Source organism: Theropithecus gelada, chromosome 8 (assembly GCF_003255815.1).
Source record: "Theropithecus gelada isolate Dixy chromosome 8, Tgel_1.0, whole genome shotgun sequence".
NCBI lineage: Eukaryota > Metazoa > Chordata > Mammalia > Primates > Cercopithecidae > Theropithecus > Theropithecus gelada.
The window spans coordinates 2,902,920-2,923,996 of record NC_037676.1 but is presented as its reverse complement, the minus strand read 5'-3'; the positions used below and the strand labels follow the sequence as shown (position 1 = coordinate 2,923,996).

Below are 21,077 nucleotides of genomic sequence, written 5' to 3'. Positions count from 1 at the left end.
TGTGCTTCCTTTGTTGAAAAGTCGTTGACTCCCTATATGTTGGTTTATTTATGAACTGTCTTGTGTTCCATTGGTCTACATACCCAAGTCTAAATAACAGTTTTTCAATTAGAAATTATGCCTCATAACACAAAGCAGCTAGTTTAACTTTCAACTCCAATAATTGTACAAGTCCTATTGTATCTATATCTATTCTTATTCCAGTCCTGCACTGTCTTGATTACTAGAGCTTTATAATAAATCTTGAAATTAGGTAGTGTGAGTCCTTCAACTTTTTAGTTCTACAATTTCCCACTTGATTATATATACCACAGAGTATATCTGTGTTTCACTTCTTAAGACCATACTTTCCTTTAATTCTTTGAATTTATTTTCTTTAAGTCTTTGAACTTTTTTATAATTGGTGCTTTGAGGTCTTTGCTAACTAACTCTAACACATCTGGGCTATCCTGGGTGTGATTTTTAGTGATTTTTTTTTTTTTTTCTTGACCAGATCACATTTTTCTTTATATATAGTGTTTAATTTACATTTTTTATTCAATAGTGGACATGGTAATCACTCTGTGATATTTACTAACTTCCTCTGAAGAATTTTATTTATTTGTTTATTTTTTTGAGACGGAGTCTAACTTTCTGCCCAGGCTGGAGTGCAGTGGCGCGATCTCAGCTTACTGCAAGCTCTGCCTCCCGGGTTCATGCCATTCTCCTGCCTCAGCCTCCAGAGTAGCTGGGACTACAGGCATCCGCCACGATGCCCGGCTTATTTTTTTGTATTTTTTTTTAGTAGAGACGGGGTTTCACCGTGTTAGCCAGGATGGTCTCAATCTCCTGACTTTGTGATCTGCCCGCCTCAGCCTCCCAAAGTGCTGGGATTACAGGCGTGAGCCACCGCGCCCGGCCCCCTCTGAAGAATTTTTATTCTTGTTTTAGCAGATCACTTTATTGCTGGTTTAAAATCAACCTTAACTTATGGAGGTTTGGTTTTAAGCTTTGTTAGTGCGGATCTGTGGAAAGCCCAAGATGTTTCTTTAAGATTATTTCTTCTGCAGACCTAGTTTTTTCTCAGTTTTGGGCTTTATAAAGTATTATGTATCTAGACTAGGGCTTATTCTAGGGCACGGGTTCTCAAATGTTTATTCTTTTTTTGCATTCTTAAAAATTATTGAGCATTCCACAGAGCTTGTATGTGGGTCATGCATATTGTATTAGATACTAAAACAAAGAAGTTTAAAAAATTATTTCATGTAGCAAATAACAAACTTACTGCGTGTTAGCATGCATAACATTTTTTGAAAAATTGTCTTCCAAAACAAAAAATAGGTCCCAAGAGTGGAATCATTTTACATTTATGCAAATGTTGTTAATATTTCACTTAATTGAAGATAGCAGGATTCTCCTATCTGCTTGTGTGTGCAGTCTCTTTTCTGATAGGCTTTTTGGGGTCGAAATATCTGAAGAAGATCTACATTTATAGTTAGAAAAGGGAAGAGTATATCAGTAACCTTTCCAATAATTGTGGATATTCTTCTTTGATTCCACATTCAAACTGGACAAATGGTAGTTTCTTAGTGGCTAGCTGCAACGTGGAATCTGAAACCATGTCAGATAACCTTTTGCACTCTGTAACATCACAATCCATTGGTTGTCTTACACATGGAAAGCATCTTTGCCTGTGTACCTACGTATGATTTTGTAATGATTTCCATTTGTCGTATCAAAAATAGTCGTTTCCTAAGTGAGGCCTAACTTGTTAACATGCTGTATTATACTATATAAAATAATCACATTTGTTATTTTATATCCATGTCAGCAGAAAAGTCTATGAATTTGTGAGCGCTTTATATGTAGTTTCTAATTCTTCACAGAGGATATTAAAAAAAAATGTAATGATCAATATTTAAGAAAATATAGTACTTTTACTGCTTCGTCAGGGGCATTCTAATGTGAAACCCTCCTTTTTTTTTTACTGCGTATATGTTTTATAGTGAAGAATGTAATAATCACTAATAGATGTTGATGGCACTGCCTTGATTTGTGTTATTTTAGTTTCGTAAGACAGGGTTTCACATTGTCATCCAAGTTGGAATGCAGTGGTGTGATCATGGCTCACTGTAGCCTTCACCTCCTGAGGTTCAAACCATCCTCTCACTTCAGCCCCACGAAGAGCTGGAGCCACAGGTGTGTGCCACCATGCCAGGCTCATTTGTTTACTTTTTGAAAAGACCAGGTCTCCCTATGTTGCCCAGGCTGGTCTTAAACTCCTAGCTCAAGCAATTCTTCCACCTCAGCCTCCCAAAGTGCTGGAACTATAGGCATGAGCCACCATGCTCAGCTTGTGTTATCAGTAGTTTTATCCTCTGTTGCTTTTGTACCATCAGTGCAAATGTTAATATAATGAAACAAGGGAATAATATCTTAATGTTATTATAAAAATAGTTTTGACTTTTTAGACCCTCTGCTCTCTGTTCTAGGTCATGGTGCTTATTCATAGCTAACACTGGTGCTAAGGTGCGCCAGGTGTGTTAACAAGGTGGTTTTAGGTTCTCTTTACTTTCTCAAGGCCAGAATTCCAATTTCTTTCAGCACTGCTCTTTCTCTAGCACCTTGCAACCTCTACTCACTCTGTTGTGCTCTCAGTCCTTAGCAGCTATTGCCAGATAAGCCTCAGGGGTTTTGTCCTGCACAGGTGCAGCCCAGCCCAGCCATGTGATCCCTGGGGACTCCTTCACAGACATCTGGGGCCTGCTATCTGCACAGATCCCTCTTCTCTAGTTTCCCATCCTACAGATTCCAGCCAATTCTTCTGCCCTGAGTTTGGATTTCTGTCTTCTCAGTTCAGTGTAACCACCATGTTCTGCTTTGACTCCTGTTGTGTTTATGTGGTTGGCAAATTGTTTTAGGCAGAGAGTTGGGTGATTATGGTACCCATCTTGCGAGTTTCTCTTCTTTCAGGGATCACAGTTTACAACTGCAGCTGGTTACTGCCTGCAATTAGTTGCTTCATCTATTTTGTCGAGTTTCATAATGTTTATGTCAGAGAGGGAAAGCTAGTCTGATACCAGTTATTCCATTATGTCTGGAAACTAAAGTTTCGTTTAAAATTTTTATTGTTATATTTTTATTTCTAAAAATTCTGTTTAATTCTTTTATAAATTTGCCTTATTCAGTTTCATCTTTTTTAGATCTTTCAGCTTGTCTTTTAGTAAACACAATAAGCATGGTTCTTTTTGTAATACGTGTCTTGTACCTCTGATATCTGAAGTTTTTATGGGTCTGTTCTTGAGTTGTCTATTTTTGCTAGTTGTAGCTTTTGCATTTTAGGTTATTTATGTGCCTCATTATCTTGGCTATACACTGGACATTTTACCAACTATTTATTTATAGGAGTTACTGCCAATCTGGGACCACCTTAAATCAGGCCTTAATTCGAGGCTTGAGATACCCTAGGCACACAAAGTTTCCAACCAGAGCTATAATTCTGTACTAGGACCAGTTCACATCCACTTTGTCCTCATCCTGAGGTATCACCCTTGTTTCGTGGGGAACAGTCTCATTATAGTCCTTACTTTTGGGCGGGGGGCTCTGGGCTTTTATTGCTCTTCCCCTTATTCCATGAGACATTGAAATGACATCTTTTATTTTTCTTGATCAATAATTGCCTTCAGAACAATGACAGCTTCCATACATGTTTACCCTCTGGATTTCCTTTGCTCTTCAGCTTTCAGCTGGTAATTCTTGAACTGTCTTGTAGCTCATAGATGATTTTAGAAGTTGTGTTTTTGTTTTTGTTTTAAATCTAGTTCTGTTCATTGTTTACAGCCTAAGGGATGATTTAAATAAGCTACTCCGCCATTACTGGAAACAGAAAATTGTGCCATTTAAATTCTAATTTAAATTCAGTGAGCCATTCTATATAGGATAGCACTGGTTACTTAATTTTCTTTTCTTTTTCCTTTTTTTTTTTTTCTTGAGACGGAGTCTCGCTCTGTCGCCCAGGCTGGAGTGCAGTGGCGCCATCTCGGCTCACTACAGGCTCCACCTCCCAGGTTCACGCCATTCTCCTGCCTCAGCCTCCCGAGTAGCTGGGACTACAGGCGCCTGCTGCCACGCCCGGTTAATTTTTTGTGTTTTTAGTAGAGATGGGGTTTCACCTTGTTAGCCAGCATGGTCTGGATCTTCTGACCTCGTGATCCGCCCACCTCAGCCTCCCAAAGTGCTGGTATTACAGGCGTGAGCCACCACGCCCGGCCTTGAGTTTTCATATTTACTGTTAGTGGTAAATCAACTTCAGATAGTTTGAAAAATAAAATACATTAGCTTGACTACTTTTATGCTATAATAAGTAATGTGTATTTTGGATGAAAAGATAAAAGTTTTCAAAAAATCTATAATGTATAAATATATACTGTGTTATTACTGTATAATATATGCTGTAGCATACTATATATGCTATGTATACTGTGTAATATAATGGCATATCTTATGTCATTATATAATATACCATTTTAATATACATGTTTGTGTAGAAGAAATTGAGTGTGCATAAACACAAGGATCTGTCATATCTTTCAGTTTATAAAAATAGTTTACCTCTTAAAGCTCATGTGAATTGGTAAAGATTCTTATACATTGAAGGCTGTACTATAGTTAAAATTTAGTCCTTTGATATTTTTCTATAAAATTAAAAATTTTCTTTGCTTAAAAAAATTCAAGGAACTTGGTCCTTTATGTAATTCGGTTTTTGAAACTCAATTTAATAAATGTATATCTGTGTACTCTTAAAGAGTTATATGCTGATAATTTTAGAGTAAAAACTTAGTAAAACATCTTTTGATAATTTACTCTAAAAAGCTTGCTACATTTTTAGCTTGGAAAATTCCTATGTCTTCTGTCTTTTAAAATCAGTTAATAATGCCTGCAGTTAAACACAATTTATTATAATAGCACTTTATAATTTTCTAGGAATTTAACAGAATGAGTCTTTGTATGAATGTAGAAATATTTTGTTTTTATTTGCAATAATTAAAATTATGCAAATGCTTAAGTTTAATAGTTTTAAAGGATGAAATTAAACAACATAGCTAAAATAATACATGCTGAATTTGGCTCCCCGTGGCTAAATGCTTGTACCAGAAATGGGAAAATCGTGTGTCCTTCTTGCCATAGCTCATTTGAAAATGGTGTTTGAATTTTGTGACCCTACCTTAGTTTTAACCGTCTTGCTATGCCAGCTGCTACATTTTCTCCGCCCCTCTTACCTGGAAAGGAGATAAATAGAGTGAGATGCATTTGTAAAGCAATTAGAAACCACCTACTCTCTGGAATTTGAGGTTTGATAATGTCCCAGTGGTTAAAGATAGTATAGGGGGCCTCGTGAATGGCCATAGCGCCCTTGAATTTATGTACTGAATGTTACTCAGATTTTAGTTTCCTTCTTTTTCTTTCAAACCTTACTTTGTACATTGTTGGTGTATTTTGGGAACTTTGCTTCAGGTATTTGTGCTACTTTTTAAAAATAATATGACACTATATCATCAAGTAATATGCTACTTTTTAAGAAAAATCTGTTTTATATTAGTGTGCTATCAATGCATACTGATTTTACAAGATGAATTTCTAATTTTGTTTTGTGTTAATGGTCACATTTTTTAATTCTCTTTGATGGCTCAGAGTGTTGAAAACAAATTTTGAAGCATCCAGAATTGAGTCTTAGATGCCACCACTTTGAGTACAGTGTAGCATTCTTGAAAGCTGTTGTTACCTTTGCCTCATGTATGTGCCATTCTTCTGGTATTAGGAAATAGTCCCACATAAATCCCCATAGAGAACAGTGTGAAGGATCAGATTTGAAGGCACTTTAGAAAGAAATTCTATTTGAGAAATTGCTTGGGGAATATTATAGTTTGGGACATTTAAGAATGTATCTGACAACTTTCAGTGCTGCTGGTCTCAACTTTTAGTTTTGTTTGTTCTTTTTAAAGAGTTAAGATAAATGAAAACCTTTCTATTATTATTTTTTCCATTTTGATTCAGAGGGTGGGAGAATAAGAGATTCTATTTGAAGCAGCTCTTTTTTTATTTTTACTTTTTGAAGATTTTAGATCTTAATGCTTCAAGTCTTTGGCTATAACTTTAAAAGCATTATCAGAGATTTGACACTGCTCCTAAAATATGTAGAGATCACCTTATCAAGTTTAGCCCCTTTATTTTAAAAGTCATGAGAACTGAGGCCCACAGAATTTCTTGTGTGCCCTGGCTCAGTGCTTCTCAAATTGTCTGTGGTAGATGGGTTTTCTTTTTTCCCCAATGCATGACAGACCAATAATTTTGTAAAATATAAATAAAAAGAAGTACTGGAGAAGGTAATTTTGAAACAACAGACATACTTCTAAATACCTTCAGTTTCTGTTCTTATCTCATTGTAGATGGATTATAAACAGTTCTGGGAATGGAATTTTGTATAATATGCTTTGTATAGCATAGACCTGGGAATGGAACTTTGTATAATATGCTTTGTATAGCATAGACCACATTTATAGTGCTGCCCAAGGTCAGGGTTCAGCAAATGTGGTCCGTAGGCCAAACCCAGCCTATCTCTTGTTTTTGTATGGCTTGCAAGGTAAGAATTGTTTATATGTTTTTTAATTTTTTTAATCAAAAGAAGAATAATATTTTATAAATTATATAAGATTTAAGTTTCAAAGTCCTTAAGTAAGATTTTATTGGAAGGTAGCCATGCTTATTCATTTAAATTTTATTGGAATGCAGCCATGCTTATTGATTTAAATATTATCTGTGGCTGCTTTCGCACTATAATGGTAAAGTCGAGGGAGGATGAGGACCCTTGAACAATGCAGGGGTTAGGACTGTTGAACAACGTGCAGTTTAAAATTCGAATGTAACTTTCTCCCGCAAAACTAATAGCCTACTATTGACCAGAAGCCTTATTGATAACATAAACAGTCAATTAACACATATTTGCTATGTTATATGTATTATATGTTGTATTCTTACAGTAAAGCAAGCTAGAGAAAAGAAAACATTTTTAAGAAAATCACAAGGAAGAGAAAATGTGTTTGCTATTCATTAAGTGGAAGTGGATCTCCATAAAGATCTTCATCCTCATCATCTTCACACTGAGTAGGCTGAGAAGGAGGATGAGGAGTGGTCGTTCTTGCTATCTCAGGGGTGGCAGAGACAGGTACACTCAGTGTAACTTTTTCAGACTGAAAAAAGTCTGCATATATGTGGACTCATGCAGTTCAAACTTGTATTATTCAAGGGTCAGCTATAGTTGAGACAGAGACCAAATAGTCCATAAAGACTAAAATATTTACTATCAGGCCTACTACAGAAAAAGTTAGCTGACCCCTGCCCTAGAGCAAAGCATGGAATTAGTCGTCACTGGTAGAGTTAAGAGTACACATTTTAAAATGTGCTTTAAATATTATGGTGAGCTGATGGGGATTGTCAAACTCCCTGCCCAGCACCTTTGCATACCACTTTATGTTCTGATTCAGTCCTCTTGGCAATCTTGTAACCTCTTATGAAAGTTGGGTAAGTTTAGACCCCTGCTGATCTAATGAGGGGTTAGATACCTTACTTATCCGAAAAGTCTTAACTTTACTGAGTTTAAAATTTTTAATTCATATGTGATGAATTAAATATGGTCAAATATTTTCTGATGTGAATTTTATCATCAGCATCTAGTTTAGAAAATTCAGCTGCTTCTTTCCTGTTGCTGCATTACTTCGCTGTAGATGTGTCTGTGTTCAGGTCTAATTAAAGAGATAGGCATGACTTAAACATATTTAGAAAACATCTATTTCAAGTAAATGTTTACTTATTTTAATGTCACCTAAAGTACAACAAAACTACAACTAAACTGTAATGACAGATTTCTATTGCAAAATAGGCAAGATATGATAGTTAAAATACTGGTTAAAAAAAGAAGGATTGAGGTTTTAGGAGACTTTGGAGAAACAGTGAGACTTTCACTATTTTACTTCTAGCACTCAATAAAACTGTAAAATGAAAGCTCCCATCATACAATTGTTAAACTCAGATAAAAATATTCCTTTACTTCTTGTTTAAAGCAGGTTCTGAAGTTCCTGAAGTATGCCGTTAAACTCTGCTTTTCATAGTAGCTATTATTTCTTCTGTTTTTTTCCCTTTTGCATGTGATCACTCAGCAACTAAATAAAGATATAGTTATCAGCTTGCATTTGATACTTGAGTCTGCTTTATTATAAAGACCCTTTATAAGCCAAATCTTCACATTAGAATTTCTTCCTGGAATTAAAAAAAAATGTTGTTAAATAGCTATATCCATTATGATGAAAGAGTACACTTTCATATTGTGGCACTCGCTGTTTTATTCTACTGACTCTTGAATCAGTTTATAAACATCTGAAAACAATTATGTTCATTGTTTGCGTTTGCATAGAAAATAATACAGAAAGTCTTTGTAAGATCTCACTGCATCTTCTCAAGCCATAGCCGGTTTTTATTGTCCCAAGTCTGAAACTCCCCAAGATGTAATGTCTGAGATGCACAGGCTCGCCTTCCTAGCAGTTGTGTCCTGGTTCTGGATAAGGCTGTTGTTTGTCCATTATAACAAAGCCATTGATTTTATGGCTAATGCCTTCAAGGAAAAGGAAGAGCTTTGTAAACAGAAGGACTTATTGCTTGGTAATGTATGAGTATTACCTTCCAAAGATTGCTAAAGAATGTGTGTGCTTTAGCATGGAACTGTCATGAATGAATGAAAATTTGGGACTCATCAACGGTAGTGGCTCATAACTTACAATTGAATTTTACTTACTGGAACAACTTTTTAATACATTCATTTATTTAATCATTGTTTGGGTAGAATTACAGCAACAGTCTCCTCCTCTCATGCCCTCTCCACCCTCCATACGTATACACACCACATACCAGATGTGGCTGATAAATGTTTTGGATTAATATATCTGGATTTTACTTAAACAGTGATTTTCTCTTTTGTAGGAACCTCCATATTTAACAATTCCCAGTAGCTACTTTTTACCCAATATGGCAGGCATTACATTCATGCCTTAGGATATATTATAGTGATTGAGTTTCTGTTTCTAAACATTTTTGATGGAAAGAATGAGTATAGGAGGCAGTTCCTTTTTGCAGTTCCACTCCAGGGGACCAGGGTTACAGGCATTACTATGTCTGTTAAACTTCTTGGAAGCAAGCCAGTATGTTATGGTGAGTTTCATGTGCAAGTGGTGAGCCACTAAAAGGCTTGCACAGTATTGTAACTATTCTGAGGAGAGGAAGCGTTTGGAAATTCAGCAGTAAGGCAGCGGCAGCAACAAGCAGCCACAGTGGTAGTAAAGAGAGGGCAGGTTCACAGTTAGCATATTTCACAGCGTGAGCCAGCGAGCACATAGCTTCCCATACTGCTGCTTGAAGGAGGCAAACCAAAACTCTACATTGCAAGATTTTTCTAGTTTCGTGTTTATGATGTTAAGTCATGTGATAATACTGTGCCATAAGTTGCCAACTTCATTTTACTCTGGAGAGGCTTTTTTGCTGCAGTGCTTTTTTTCTTTTTTTTTTTTTTCTTGAAAGAGAAAAAAATTGTGCAATGTATGTTTATGCCTACACCATGCCGAGACGACACTTACCAGTAAATAATCTCTGTATCCCTGAGGTAAGATATTGTTTCTGCTTTCCCTGCACAGTGCTGCTGCAGCACGGAGCTGATCCAAACATTCGGAACACTGATGGGAAATCAGCCCTGGACCTGGCAGATCCGTCAGCCAAAGCTGTCCTTACAGGTAAGAACACAGAGAGCTACCGAATGAGTATATCTGTGTAACTCCTTACCTGATTTTATAAAATCTTGTTATGCTCAATTTTTCTTTTCACTGATGAAACTAAGCAAATATATCTGCCGTTATCTACTACTTTATTATTGATTTGCTATCTGTCTCATTAATTGGTATGCTGTCATAGCATAAGCAGTAAGATTGTTGGTCTACTTAGAATGATAGCATTAAATCATAACATCTTTTACTCATATTTTAGTCCTTTTTATGGTTTATATCGTAATTTTTCTGTACCTCATCCTCTCAGTTGTTTAAGACCTTTACTGTTGAGCAAGCAAGGGCATTTATATGACTATAAAAGGAGTTTTGATTGGAAAGGCAACCTGCTGCCTTATTCCTTGGATCGATAGTTAAAGAAAATATGCGCTGCCCCTCCCTCGCCACCCCGTTTATACTTGAATCATGTGTTTTCACTTTCACCATGATAGCTAAGTTGTTTTTAACTGAGGCATTTATTATCTTTTTGCTTCAGATAATGCAAATTTGTGGCTTAAGTATTAGTTTTATTAAAGCAAATGCCAAGAACCAGCAAAGAGGAAATGCTAGAATGGAAAAGATCTCTCATAACAATATAGAAAATAGTGCTCTAAGTGTTTTCATTGATCTTCATTCTCAAAATGCTGCATTGGATCTATTTTTGTTTTTATTCTTAGCATCTGAGTCCTGCTGCCTTTGCCCTCTTTTACTTAACTGACCTTTGTAATGAGCCTCTGTCACTGCAGTGCTAACAGTATTGTTTTAGGCTCTGTGAAAGTAAATGACTTTTAACTACCTTTTAAATTTGCCCATGGTTGAAGAAAATACATCTTTTGTTCTCGTTTAAGTTTAGAGTTCATGGTGTGAAAATTTATTAAAAATACTGAGGTGAAGGGAAAATGTTTATGTACAGAAAGCTTTGAAAATCTATGGAATTTTGCTTAATTGCTCTGCATAAAAAAACAACTTTGCACTGTGCTAAAATTAATATAATTATTGCTCAGAGTAATATGATTTTTCTCGATTAATCAAAGATTAGTGTATTTAGTTGCTGAATAACAGTAACATACACTACAGTAATAAACCTACTTAAGTTAGTGTAGATAAGAAATTTAAGTATAAATATACAATTTTAAGTAATGAAATTAAAATACATAGCCTCGGGCCTGCTCAGATTCTACAGCTTTTCAGTCTCTTAACAAAGCCCTGGGCAACAATAACAGCTTTAGAGTGGTCTGTGACCAAAGGAGAAATACAGTGCATAGAAACAGGGGGAGATTATAAATGCTGAGCAAGACTCTCTCTATATCTAAATGTCCTCCCTCTGACCTTTCCTTCTCTCCAACTCTCAACACCTGCTTTGTCCATTTGTTAGATACATTTAATATGACAATGCTTTTAGATCTACTTTCACTTTTTTAAAAGGCAACATTTAATATAAGTTATTAACAAGAAACTCTCTCCTAATTTGTAATGAATTTCAGGGGAAACTGTATTGCATGTTGTTAGTTTGGGAAAGCGCTTTGGGACAATCACTCATGGAGACACAAGATTCCTGGAGGACAGTATCACATCTACTAAAATTGATTTGAAAGCCATCTAACACTGTACTTTGCTTAGATAGGAAGATATGAAAGTCTTGGTCATAATACTGATTTTGTTAATTATTCGTTTCAAGAATATCTACTTTTTTGGAAATGATATACAGCTTTTCAGATGTGATTTAAAAGGAAAAGTCTAGTAATATGGTTAATTTTGTTGAAATATAAACCAGTTCTATTTCTACATTCATGTTTTATAATGCAGTGAAATAACACTTAGGTGAAATGTATCCCAAAATGTTTTTCATACCATACAGGTTCTCTAATAAGCAATTCTTTCCAGTGGAATTATGGTGAAAGAATTATTTCCAAAGCTAAATTTAAAAGATTAAACATTAATTTTTTTAAAGGATATCTTTTGAAAGGAATGCCTTAGAGTTATTAGAGATCATTCGGAGTAACATGTCATTCTTTATTTTTATGCCAGATGTAATTGTAGTACCCTTACTTACCTTGAGAGTGAAATTTTCATTCTTAAAAATTTTTTCTTTAGGAATTTACTGCTGAAAATCTCTTTCCAGTATCTCATCTTTTTATGTTACTACTTTTGTGCATTAGCCTAAACTGTGTATAAGTATTTATGTGTTTTCCTTAAAGGCAGTTAACAAAGTGACAATCTCTCTCTCTCTCTCTTTTTTTTTTTTTTTTTGAGATGGAGTTTTGCTCTGTCGCCCAGGCTGGAATTCAGTGGCACAATCTCATCTCACTGCAACCTCCGCCTCCTGGGTTCAAGCAATTCTTCTGCCTCAGCCTCCCAGGTAGCTGGGATTACAGGCATGTGCCACCATGCCTGGCTAATTTTTGTATTTTTAGTAGAGATGGGGTTTTACCATGTTGGCCAGGCTGGTCTCGAACTCCTGACCTCAGGTGATCCGTCTGCCTGACAGTCTCTTTTTATAGAACATTTAAAAATATGTGACTAATACCCTCTTATACATAAGAATGCATTTTTTTTTTTTTATAAAACTATACAAAGCAACAGTGTACCCTTCATTTTGCAATTAAGGGACCCTAGCATGTAGCCATTGGTTTGGGAGAGTAGACTTGGGTATTTAAATGAGAAGACTTATTCAGAGAGTCTCATCATCCTCTTTGCTGAATTATTGAGTAAGGGAATGATAGGCTTAGAAGAAATCTTGAAGGCTTTCTTTTGTGTTTCTGCTAATGACTGAAGTTCTGGTCAATAAACTGAAGGACTTGGAGGTATTTAGGTTTTTTGTTTGTTCATTTTTTTGTTTTAAACAAGGGTATGAAAAGTCAAAAACAACCTATGTAAATGTTATTGAAGAGCAGTTTTTGTGTGTTTTGATTATAAATTTTTTAAAGTAACATACTTTTGGCCTTTTTTTTTTTCTGATTGTAAAGGAAATACATTCATTTGGAAATTGAGAGAAGCAGGAAAAGGATGAAAAAGAAAAATCATTTGTAATTTTGCTACTTAGAGATAACATTTTGGTGTACTTTATTTATAAAATCTTTTCTTCTGTGAGTATCCCACACTCTTATTTCTCTTTAATCAAATCAGCCTAATGTGTTATAACTGCTTAATAATATATATTTTTCAAATTTAGTTACATGAATGTTCCCAAAGGCATTAAGTGTTTTTCTACAACCTCAGTTTATAACAACTTCATAGTACCCTTCTATGAGTATATTTTAGTTTTTTGAGTGAATTCCCTAGTGTTTCCCATTTAGGTATGTTGTTTTCAGTCTTTATTCTTCCTTGTGAATTTAGAGTCATTTAATCATTCTATTGGAAGTGTGCTTCACCAGATTCGGTCTTAGCATCCATGGACATGGTAGATACCACTATTCTTGACTTTGAAATAAGGAAGGTTTGGAAAATAAAGAGCTTTCCTTTTTAAAAAGGCTGCACTGCATGTGGTATTATGGGAGAGCCACATTTAAGTTAAAGGTGGTTGACAAAGGGAATGTCTGTTGAAGAGGACTAGAGAGTAGGGTCTTTGTTAATCACGTAAAGGAGAGTCTGGGCAGAGTGGAAAGGATAGAGGGAGCAGTGGAAAGTTGAATCAAAAAAAGAGGTAAGAACAGATTGAGACCGAGAGTTTGGAAAAGGATAGATGACCAAAGGAATGTTTATCGTTGACAGGACCAAGGATGATGGGGAAGTAAAGTGAGTGAGTTTAGATGGTCACAGGGTTGCTAAGATAGTTGATGATCCTAGTATTTTCCTAGTATATTTAGGGTTAAGGGAATGGGAAGGAGGATATATTTGCATTCAGGTGTCTCAAGAATAAATTAGCTTTAACCTGGATTCATTGCACTTCTGAGGAAATCCAAATCTATGATTGATCCGTAGCCTCCAGTTTCTCTAGAAGGAATCAGCTGTGGCTCAGGCCACCAGGCAATATTGAGGTATCTGGTGTGTTCTTGCTGAGACTGGCTTAGTGAGTCAGCAAAATCTGAAATCCTTTGCTTTTTTTTTTTTTCTACTGAGTGCCTCCTACTGCCCTTCAGATAAGACCAACATCTTTAGCATAACCAGTGAGGACTTAAGTGATCTGTGCCCTGACCACCTAGTTTTGACTACTAGATTTTGCCGAAAATTTGGAACTCCTTCCTTTTTTTTTTGAGACGGGGTCTCGCTTTGTCGCCAGGTTAGAGTGCAGTGGCGCTATCTTGGCTCACTGCAGCCTCTGCCTCCCGGGTTCAAGCGATTCTCCTGCCTCAGCTTCCCAGGTAGCTGGGACTATAGGCAGGCGCCACCATGCCCAGCTAATTTTTGTATTTTTAGTAGAGATGGAGTTTCACCATGTTGGCCAGGATGGTCTCGATCTCCTGACCTTGTGATCCACCCGCCTGGGCCTCCCAAAGTGCTGGGATGACAGGTATGAGCCACCGTGCCCGGCCAGTACTCCTTTCTTTGCCTCACACTTTGTATCCAACCTATCAGTAATTCAGGTCTACCATACTTTCAAATCCCCAATCTGACCGTTTCTTACCATCCTCACAACTCTGGGCCATACCTTCATCCTCTGTTTCACGACAGCGGTAACCTCATAATGGATCTCTCTGCCACTACTTAAACTCCACTCAGTTCTCCTCACTGCAGCTAGAATGGTCTTACTAAAGCATAAATCAGCTCTATTTTCTAATCAGAAAATTCTTTAGTATATTCCCATAGCTGCTGAATAAAATTCAGATTCTTTAACCGTGGCCTGTCGGGATTTGGCTCCTGCCTTGTATTTCTCTGATCTTGTCTTCTACTATATTCTCTCTTGGTCTCTTTGCTTCAGCTACAGCTGGTTGCTTGCTGCCCCTCAAACAGATGACCCCTTATTCTGTGTCTGGACTAACGTAAGCTATTTACTGAAACTGGAACACTTCCCCAGTTCATCAGTTAAATCTCTAGTTCAAATGTCTACTCCTCGGAGAAGGCTTCTTGTCCCTGGTGCCATTAGCCTACTTGGTTTCCTTCATGGAGTTATTGGTATCTGGCATTGCATTGTGGTGGTGATGTTTGTCCCAGTAGAATGACAGCATCACAAGGGTTCGGACTTTTGTCTCTCTTGTTTACTTCTTTATGCCCAGGACTTAGAAGAACACATGAAATGATCAATGAAATAAATGTCTAAGGTCCGATTACTGGTAATTGGGGGCAGCATATTTTCCAGGTCATATAAATATTCATTAACCATTACTTATTTGACATTTTATGCCAATAGTTTTAATAAATTTTTAGCTTCCTAAAAGTGGTTTTGAATTGCATATAGTTATATACATTTCTAAAACATAAGTGCATTTTTAAAATGTTTTAATTGGTAAGACAGATGAGGTTTACTGAGTTTTTTTTATCAACAGATTTCTCAGATGGCTCTTATGATTGAGAACATTCCAGTTCTGGAAAGATGAGGCTGCTTGCAGCTGTCACATCAGACATCCAGATGTCAAACCGAGGCCTTATTTTTGCTTTTTTTTTTTTTTTTTTTTTTTTTTGAGATGGAGTTTTGCTCTTGTGGCCCAGGCTGGAGTACAATGGTGCAATCTCGGCTCACTGCAACCTCCACCTCCTGGGTTCAAGTGATTCTCCTGCCTCTCAGTCTCCCAAGTAGCTTGGATTACAGGCATGCGCCACCACGCCCAGCTAATTTTGTATTTTTAGTAGAGACGGGGTTTCACCACGTTGGTCAGGCTGGTCTCGAACTCCTGACCTCAGGTGATCCACCCACCTCAGCCTCCCTAAGTGCTGGGATTACAGGCTTATTTTTGTTTTTTTCTTTTGGCCATTGTTGTGTTAGTATGCAGTTTTGTGCATTAGCTATACTATAGCCTGGCATATTGCATACCATATGTAGTACATGTTTTACTGTCAGACTATATGATTACTTTTCTCCTGCTGTTAATCTGAACTTAAAGAGTTACTTATCAGGTATTAGAAAGTCTAATTATACAGACTGCATCCTAAAAAATAAACTATAAGCAGAAATAAACCTTACCTTATTGAGAAAAGTTGTATATTTATCTATCTGAATTTTATTGGGGAAATTATTAAGATGAATTTCTGATTTTAAAACATTGCCTTTAGTATTATAGCAAAGGAAGTTAAAAGGTGTTACTGCTGAAACAAAACAATGTGAATACTCATTTTAAATATATGTTAAAATGTTAATTTCTTGACTAAGAAACTTATATTAATAGTTTAATCTTGTATAATTTTGGGCATGAGTAGGAAAATTTAAAGTTTGCTATTAAAAGTGGTTGACTTTTTTGAAATTTTTAAAATATGAAGACAGTTTAGGAGAAGAATATAAAACTCATACCTTTTTAAAAAGATTATATCTGACATAAGAGATTAATTTCAATTTTCAAGTGTTGTTTGCACCATGAAGAAACAGCTAAGCCAGTTTCTTTCTTTTTTTTTATTAGCAGCAGGTATTTGTTTCATAGTTCATATTGAATTTTTAGATTCTTGCAGCAAGCCAAACTTTCTTTTAAGAAGTTAGCGTTACATAAAATACGGTGACAATAATAATAGCTGACACCTCCTGAATCCTCCTTTGATCCAGGTGCTGTTTCAAGGGCGTTGAATCCTTATAATGAAGCTATGAGGTAGATGTTGTTATTGTACTCATTTTTACAGATGGAGAGGTTAAGTTACTTCTAAGTTCACAGAACCATCAAGGGGAATTAATAGGAATTTGAATTCAAGCAGTTTGGCTCCAGGATCAGTGAGTACTCCTATATGTGCAGAATCAGACTTTTTAGCTATTTGTTCATTTGGAAGGACATGGTATGGCCCAAAACAAAAATAAAATTAGAGTGGCCCATAAATACAAACTCCAGGGCTTGAATCTAGTCTGTTAATATAATGTTCCCTTTTTTTAGATTAAAGATTCCTCCTTTTGAAAGACAAAAAGTTACCTAATATTGCCAGTAAGATTTATCGTCATATTATTATAATAAAATGGATTAATTTGGTAATAACTTGATCTTTTGAACTTTGCGTAGTAACCTTCCCTTATCTGTGGGGATACATTCTAAGACCCCAGTGGATACCTGAAACCACAGATAGTACTGAACCCTATGCAGACTATGGTTTTTCCTATATGTACATACCTCTAATAAAGTTTAATTCCTAAATTAGGCACAGTAAGAGATTAACAACAATACCAATAATAAAACAGTTATAATGATAAACTATAATGAGAGATATGTCAATGTCGTCTCTCTCTCTGTCTCACAATATCTAATTGTACTGTATTCACCTATTTTCAGACTGGTTGACTGGGGGTAACTGAAACCACGGTAAGGGAAACTGCAGATAATGGGGAATATCATAAATGATCTTCTTCAGTCTTTGCTCTCTAGTCACCAGGGTTGATGAACATTCATTTGAAACTTAAAACAACTAGACCCTGTAAGGAAAGATGTAGTATTTAAAATGTTTGAGCTATTCATAGGTAAGAGGCAGATCAAATAATGTAAATAGACCTTCAGTTAGTTATAGACAGTAACCTGTGTACAGGCATACCTCAGAAATAGTGCAGATTTGGTTTCAGACCACTATAAAGAAGCAAATATTGCCATAAAGTGAAACACACTTTTTTTTTTTTTTTGGTTTCCTAGTGCATTTGAAAGTTGTGTTCATACTGTATAGTGTGCAATAGCATTATGTCTAAAAAAAGTTCTACCTTAATTAAAAATACTTTATTGCGAAAAAATGCTAACGAAGTGAGCACATGCTGTTGGAAAAATGGTGCCAATAGACTTGCTGGATGCAAGGTTGCCACAAACCTTCAATTTGTAAAAAATGTGTATCTGCAAAGTGCAATAAAATGAGGTATGTTGTTTATGGAGTAGGAGGGAATAGAAATTAACTTTCTGGGCTGGGTGCTGTGACTCATGCCTGTAATCCCAGCACTTTGGGCGGCCAAGGCAGGCAGATCACTTGAGGCCAGGAGTTCAAGAGCAGCCTGGCCAATATGGTGAAACCCCGTCTCTACTAAAAATACGAAATTTAGCTGGGCGTGGTGGCAGGTGCCTGTAATCCCAGCCACTCAGGAGGTTGAGGCTGGAAAACTGCTTGAACCCGGGAGGCAGAAGTTACAGTGAACCGAGATCGTGCCACTGCACTCCAGTCTGGGCGACAGAGCAAGAGACATTGTCTCAAGAAAAAAGGAAAAAAAAACAACAACTAACTTTCTGTTTAGATAATCTCAACACTCTAGTACTTCAAGTCCTTCCAATGAATCTTTTTGTGTAATTAAAGCCACCACGCTTACATCATTAAAACCAGCATGATCTTTTAACTCATCAAAAGTGACATACTTGTGAAGCATGATAACTTGTTAGTGTATATGGAGAGCAGCTGTCATTTTCCTTAGTAAATTATAGCAACTCTGTAGCATTTGTATTGCAATTTGGATTAGAACTTCAACTACAACCAAATTGGTATTTTAAATGGTTCTTTATAATACATTACTGTTAATATTTGCTTTCTTAAAGTAGCACGTGTGACATTAGAATTCATTAATGCTTTGGTATTGTAATGGTTACCAGCTCTATTCTTTAGGAGTTTTATTAAACTTTTATTTTGACATAATTGTAAGTCCCCATGCAATTGTAAGAAATAATTAAAAAAAAAAAGTCCCTTGTACCCTTTCCCTAGTTTCATCTAGTGGTAACATCTTGTAGAACTGTAATATAACATCATAGCCAGGATATTGACATTGATGCAGTCTATGGGACATTTCTGTCATAGAAATACGTAGATACTGTTCTGTATTTTACTTATAATATCTTTATCTAGTTTTTTTATTAGGGTAAACCTGGCCTTATAGAATGAGTTAGTTTTCCCCTTTTATTTTCTGGAAGAGACTGTAATGTGTTAGTAATACATTCAGCCCTAGGTGTCCTCAGGGGTACTGGTTCCAGGACCCGCTGAAGATGCAGATGTTCAAATCCCTTGTAAAAATTTATATAGTGGCCGGGCGTGGTGGCTCAAGCCTGTAATCCCAGCACTTTGGGAGGCCGAGACGGGCGGATCACGAGGTCAGGAGATCGAGACCATCCTGGCTAACACGGTGAAACCCCGTCTCTACTAAAAAATAAAAACTAGCCGGGCGAGGTGGCGGGCGCCTGTAGTCCCAGCTACTCGGGAGGCTGAGGCAGGAGAATGGTGTAAACCCGGGAGGCGGAGCTTGCAGTGCGCGGAGATCTGGCCACTGTACTCCAGCCTGGGCGACAGAGCGAGACTCCATCTCAAAAAAAAAAAAAAGTTACATAGTATAACCTATGGAGGCACATCCTCCCATATACTTTAAATCATCTTTAGATTAGTTATAATAATTAATACAAAGTCAGTGCTATATAAGTAGTTTTGTTATACTATATTTTTTATTGTATTTTTATTATTTTTTAAATCTGTAGTTGGTTGAATCCATAAATGCAGAACCCACAGATACATAGGGCCAACTGTATTTCTCCTTAAATGTTTGGTAGAATTCACTATTGAAACCATTTGGGCCTAATAATTTTATTATTATTATTATTATTTGATTCAATTTTAAATAGGTCTAAAACTAATTAGGTTATTTATTTCTTCTTGTGTGAGTCTTAGTTGTTTATGTCTTTCAAGGAATTGGTCAGTTTCATCTAAGTTGTCAAATTTGTGCATAGAGTTGTTTTTAGTTTCTTTTTATCAGATGTTTGGTGCCTGCAGGGTCTGTAGTGAAATCCCCTGTTTCATTCCTGATATTGGTAACTTGTGTTTTCTCCTTTTCTTTGTCAATTTTATTGATCTTTTCAAATAACCAATTCTTTGTTTCATTGTTTTTTTTAAAAATTCTTTCTCTGTTTTCAATATTGTTGATTTTTGTTTTTTATTATTTCCTTTTTTTCTGCTTATTTTGGGCTCATTTTGCTCTTTTTTGGGTTTTTGAGGTAGGAGCTTAGAAAATTGACTTTTTCCCCCCTTTTTCCTAATGTGTGTATTTAATGTTATAAATTTCTACCAAGTACTGCTTTTGCTGTGATTCACACGTTTTGATTTGTTCTGTTTTCATGTTCATTCAGCTAAATTTTTTATGTTTTTAAATTTCTCTTGAGATTTCCTCTTTAACCCACAGGCTATTTATTTAAGAGTGTGGTTGTTTAGATTCTGTTTGGAGATTTTTCTGCTACCTTTCTGATGTTACTTTCTAGTTTGATTCCATTGTGATTGCAATTTTTTTGATTTTTAAATCTTTATTTGGACAAAGGTAGGACAAAGTTCATGGCTCAGGACATGGACTATTTTTGTAAATGTTCTATGGGCATGTGAAGAGAATGTATTTTCTGATGTTTTTGGATGTAGTGTTCTATAAATGCCTGTTATTAATAGATTCTGTTGGTTGATGGTATCATTGAGTTCTATATCCTTGCTGATTTTCTGTCTGGTTGTTCTATCAGTTGTTGAGTAGTGAAGTTTCTAACTATAATTGTAGATGTAATTATTTCTCCTTTAATTTCTATCAGTTTTTGTTTCATATATTTTGTAGCATTGTTGTTTGGCACATACACATTTAGGATTGTTATGTGATTGACCGTTTCTTCATTTTATAAAAACTTTCATAATTGTCTTTGCTGTAAATTCCACTTTATATGATATTAACATAGCCATTCCTGCCTTTTTAAAATTGAGATTTGTGTGACACAGATTTTTTGATTCTTTTACTTTCAACCTGCCAATATCATTCTGTGTGAACTGAATTCCATTTAGATGGCATGTTAGTTGAGTCATGTGTTCTCATCCATGCTGACAATTTGGTTTTGAATTGGTATACTTAGGCCCTGTGAGATTTGTGACAAATTCCTCACCTCTAGAACTGTAAGATAATAAATGTGTGTTGTTTTAAGCTACTAAGTTTATGATAATTTATTGCAGTAGTAATAGGAAACTAATGCAGTATCTATTGGTTGTCTTTTTTATTCAGTTTGAGATCTTCATAGTTCTTTGTATGACAAGTGATTTTCTGTTGAAACCTGAGCATGTTGATTATTATTCTGTAAGACCCTGGATCTTACGCAGACTTAATTTGATGCACTCTGGCAGGAGAATTGTGGGGGTTGGGGAAGGACACTGCTACCTTACAGTCAGTTGTGGGTAGAAGTCTAGGTTCCCTGTCTGGTCACTTTG

At 36.0% G+C, this 21,077-nt stretch overlaps 1 protein-coding gene across 2 annotated transcripts in view; it reads left to right on the top strand.

Moving 5' to 3' along the window:
* TNKS (tankyrase) overlaps positions 1-21,077 on the top strand; it is a 229,331-nt gene that overhangs the window by 52,783 nt on the left and 155,471 nt on the right. For both annotated transcript variants that reach the window (XM_025393840.1, XM_025393841.1), the window contains exon 3: positions 9,717-9,812. In XM_025393840.1, coding sequence (XP_025249625.1) covers positions 9,717-9,812 — 96 coding nt within the window. The remainder of the gene's footprint in view (positions 1-9,716; positions 9,813-21,077) is intronic.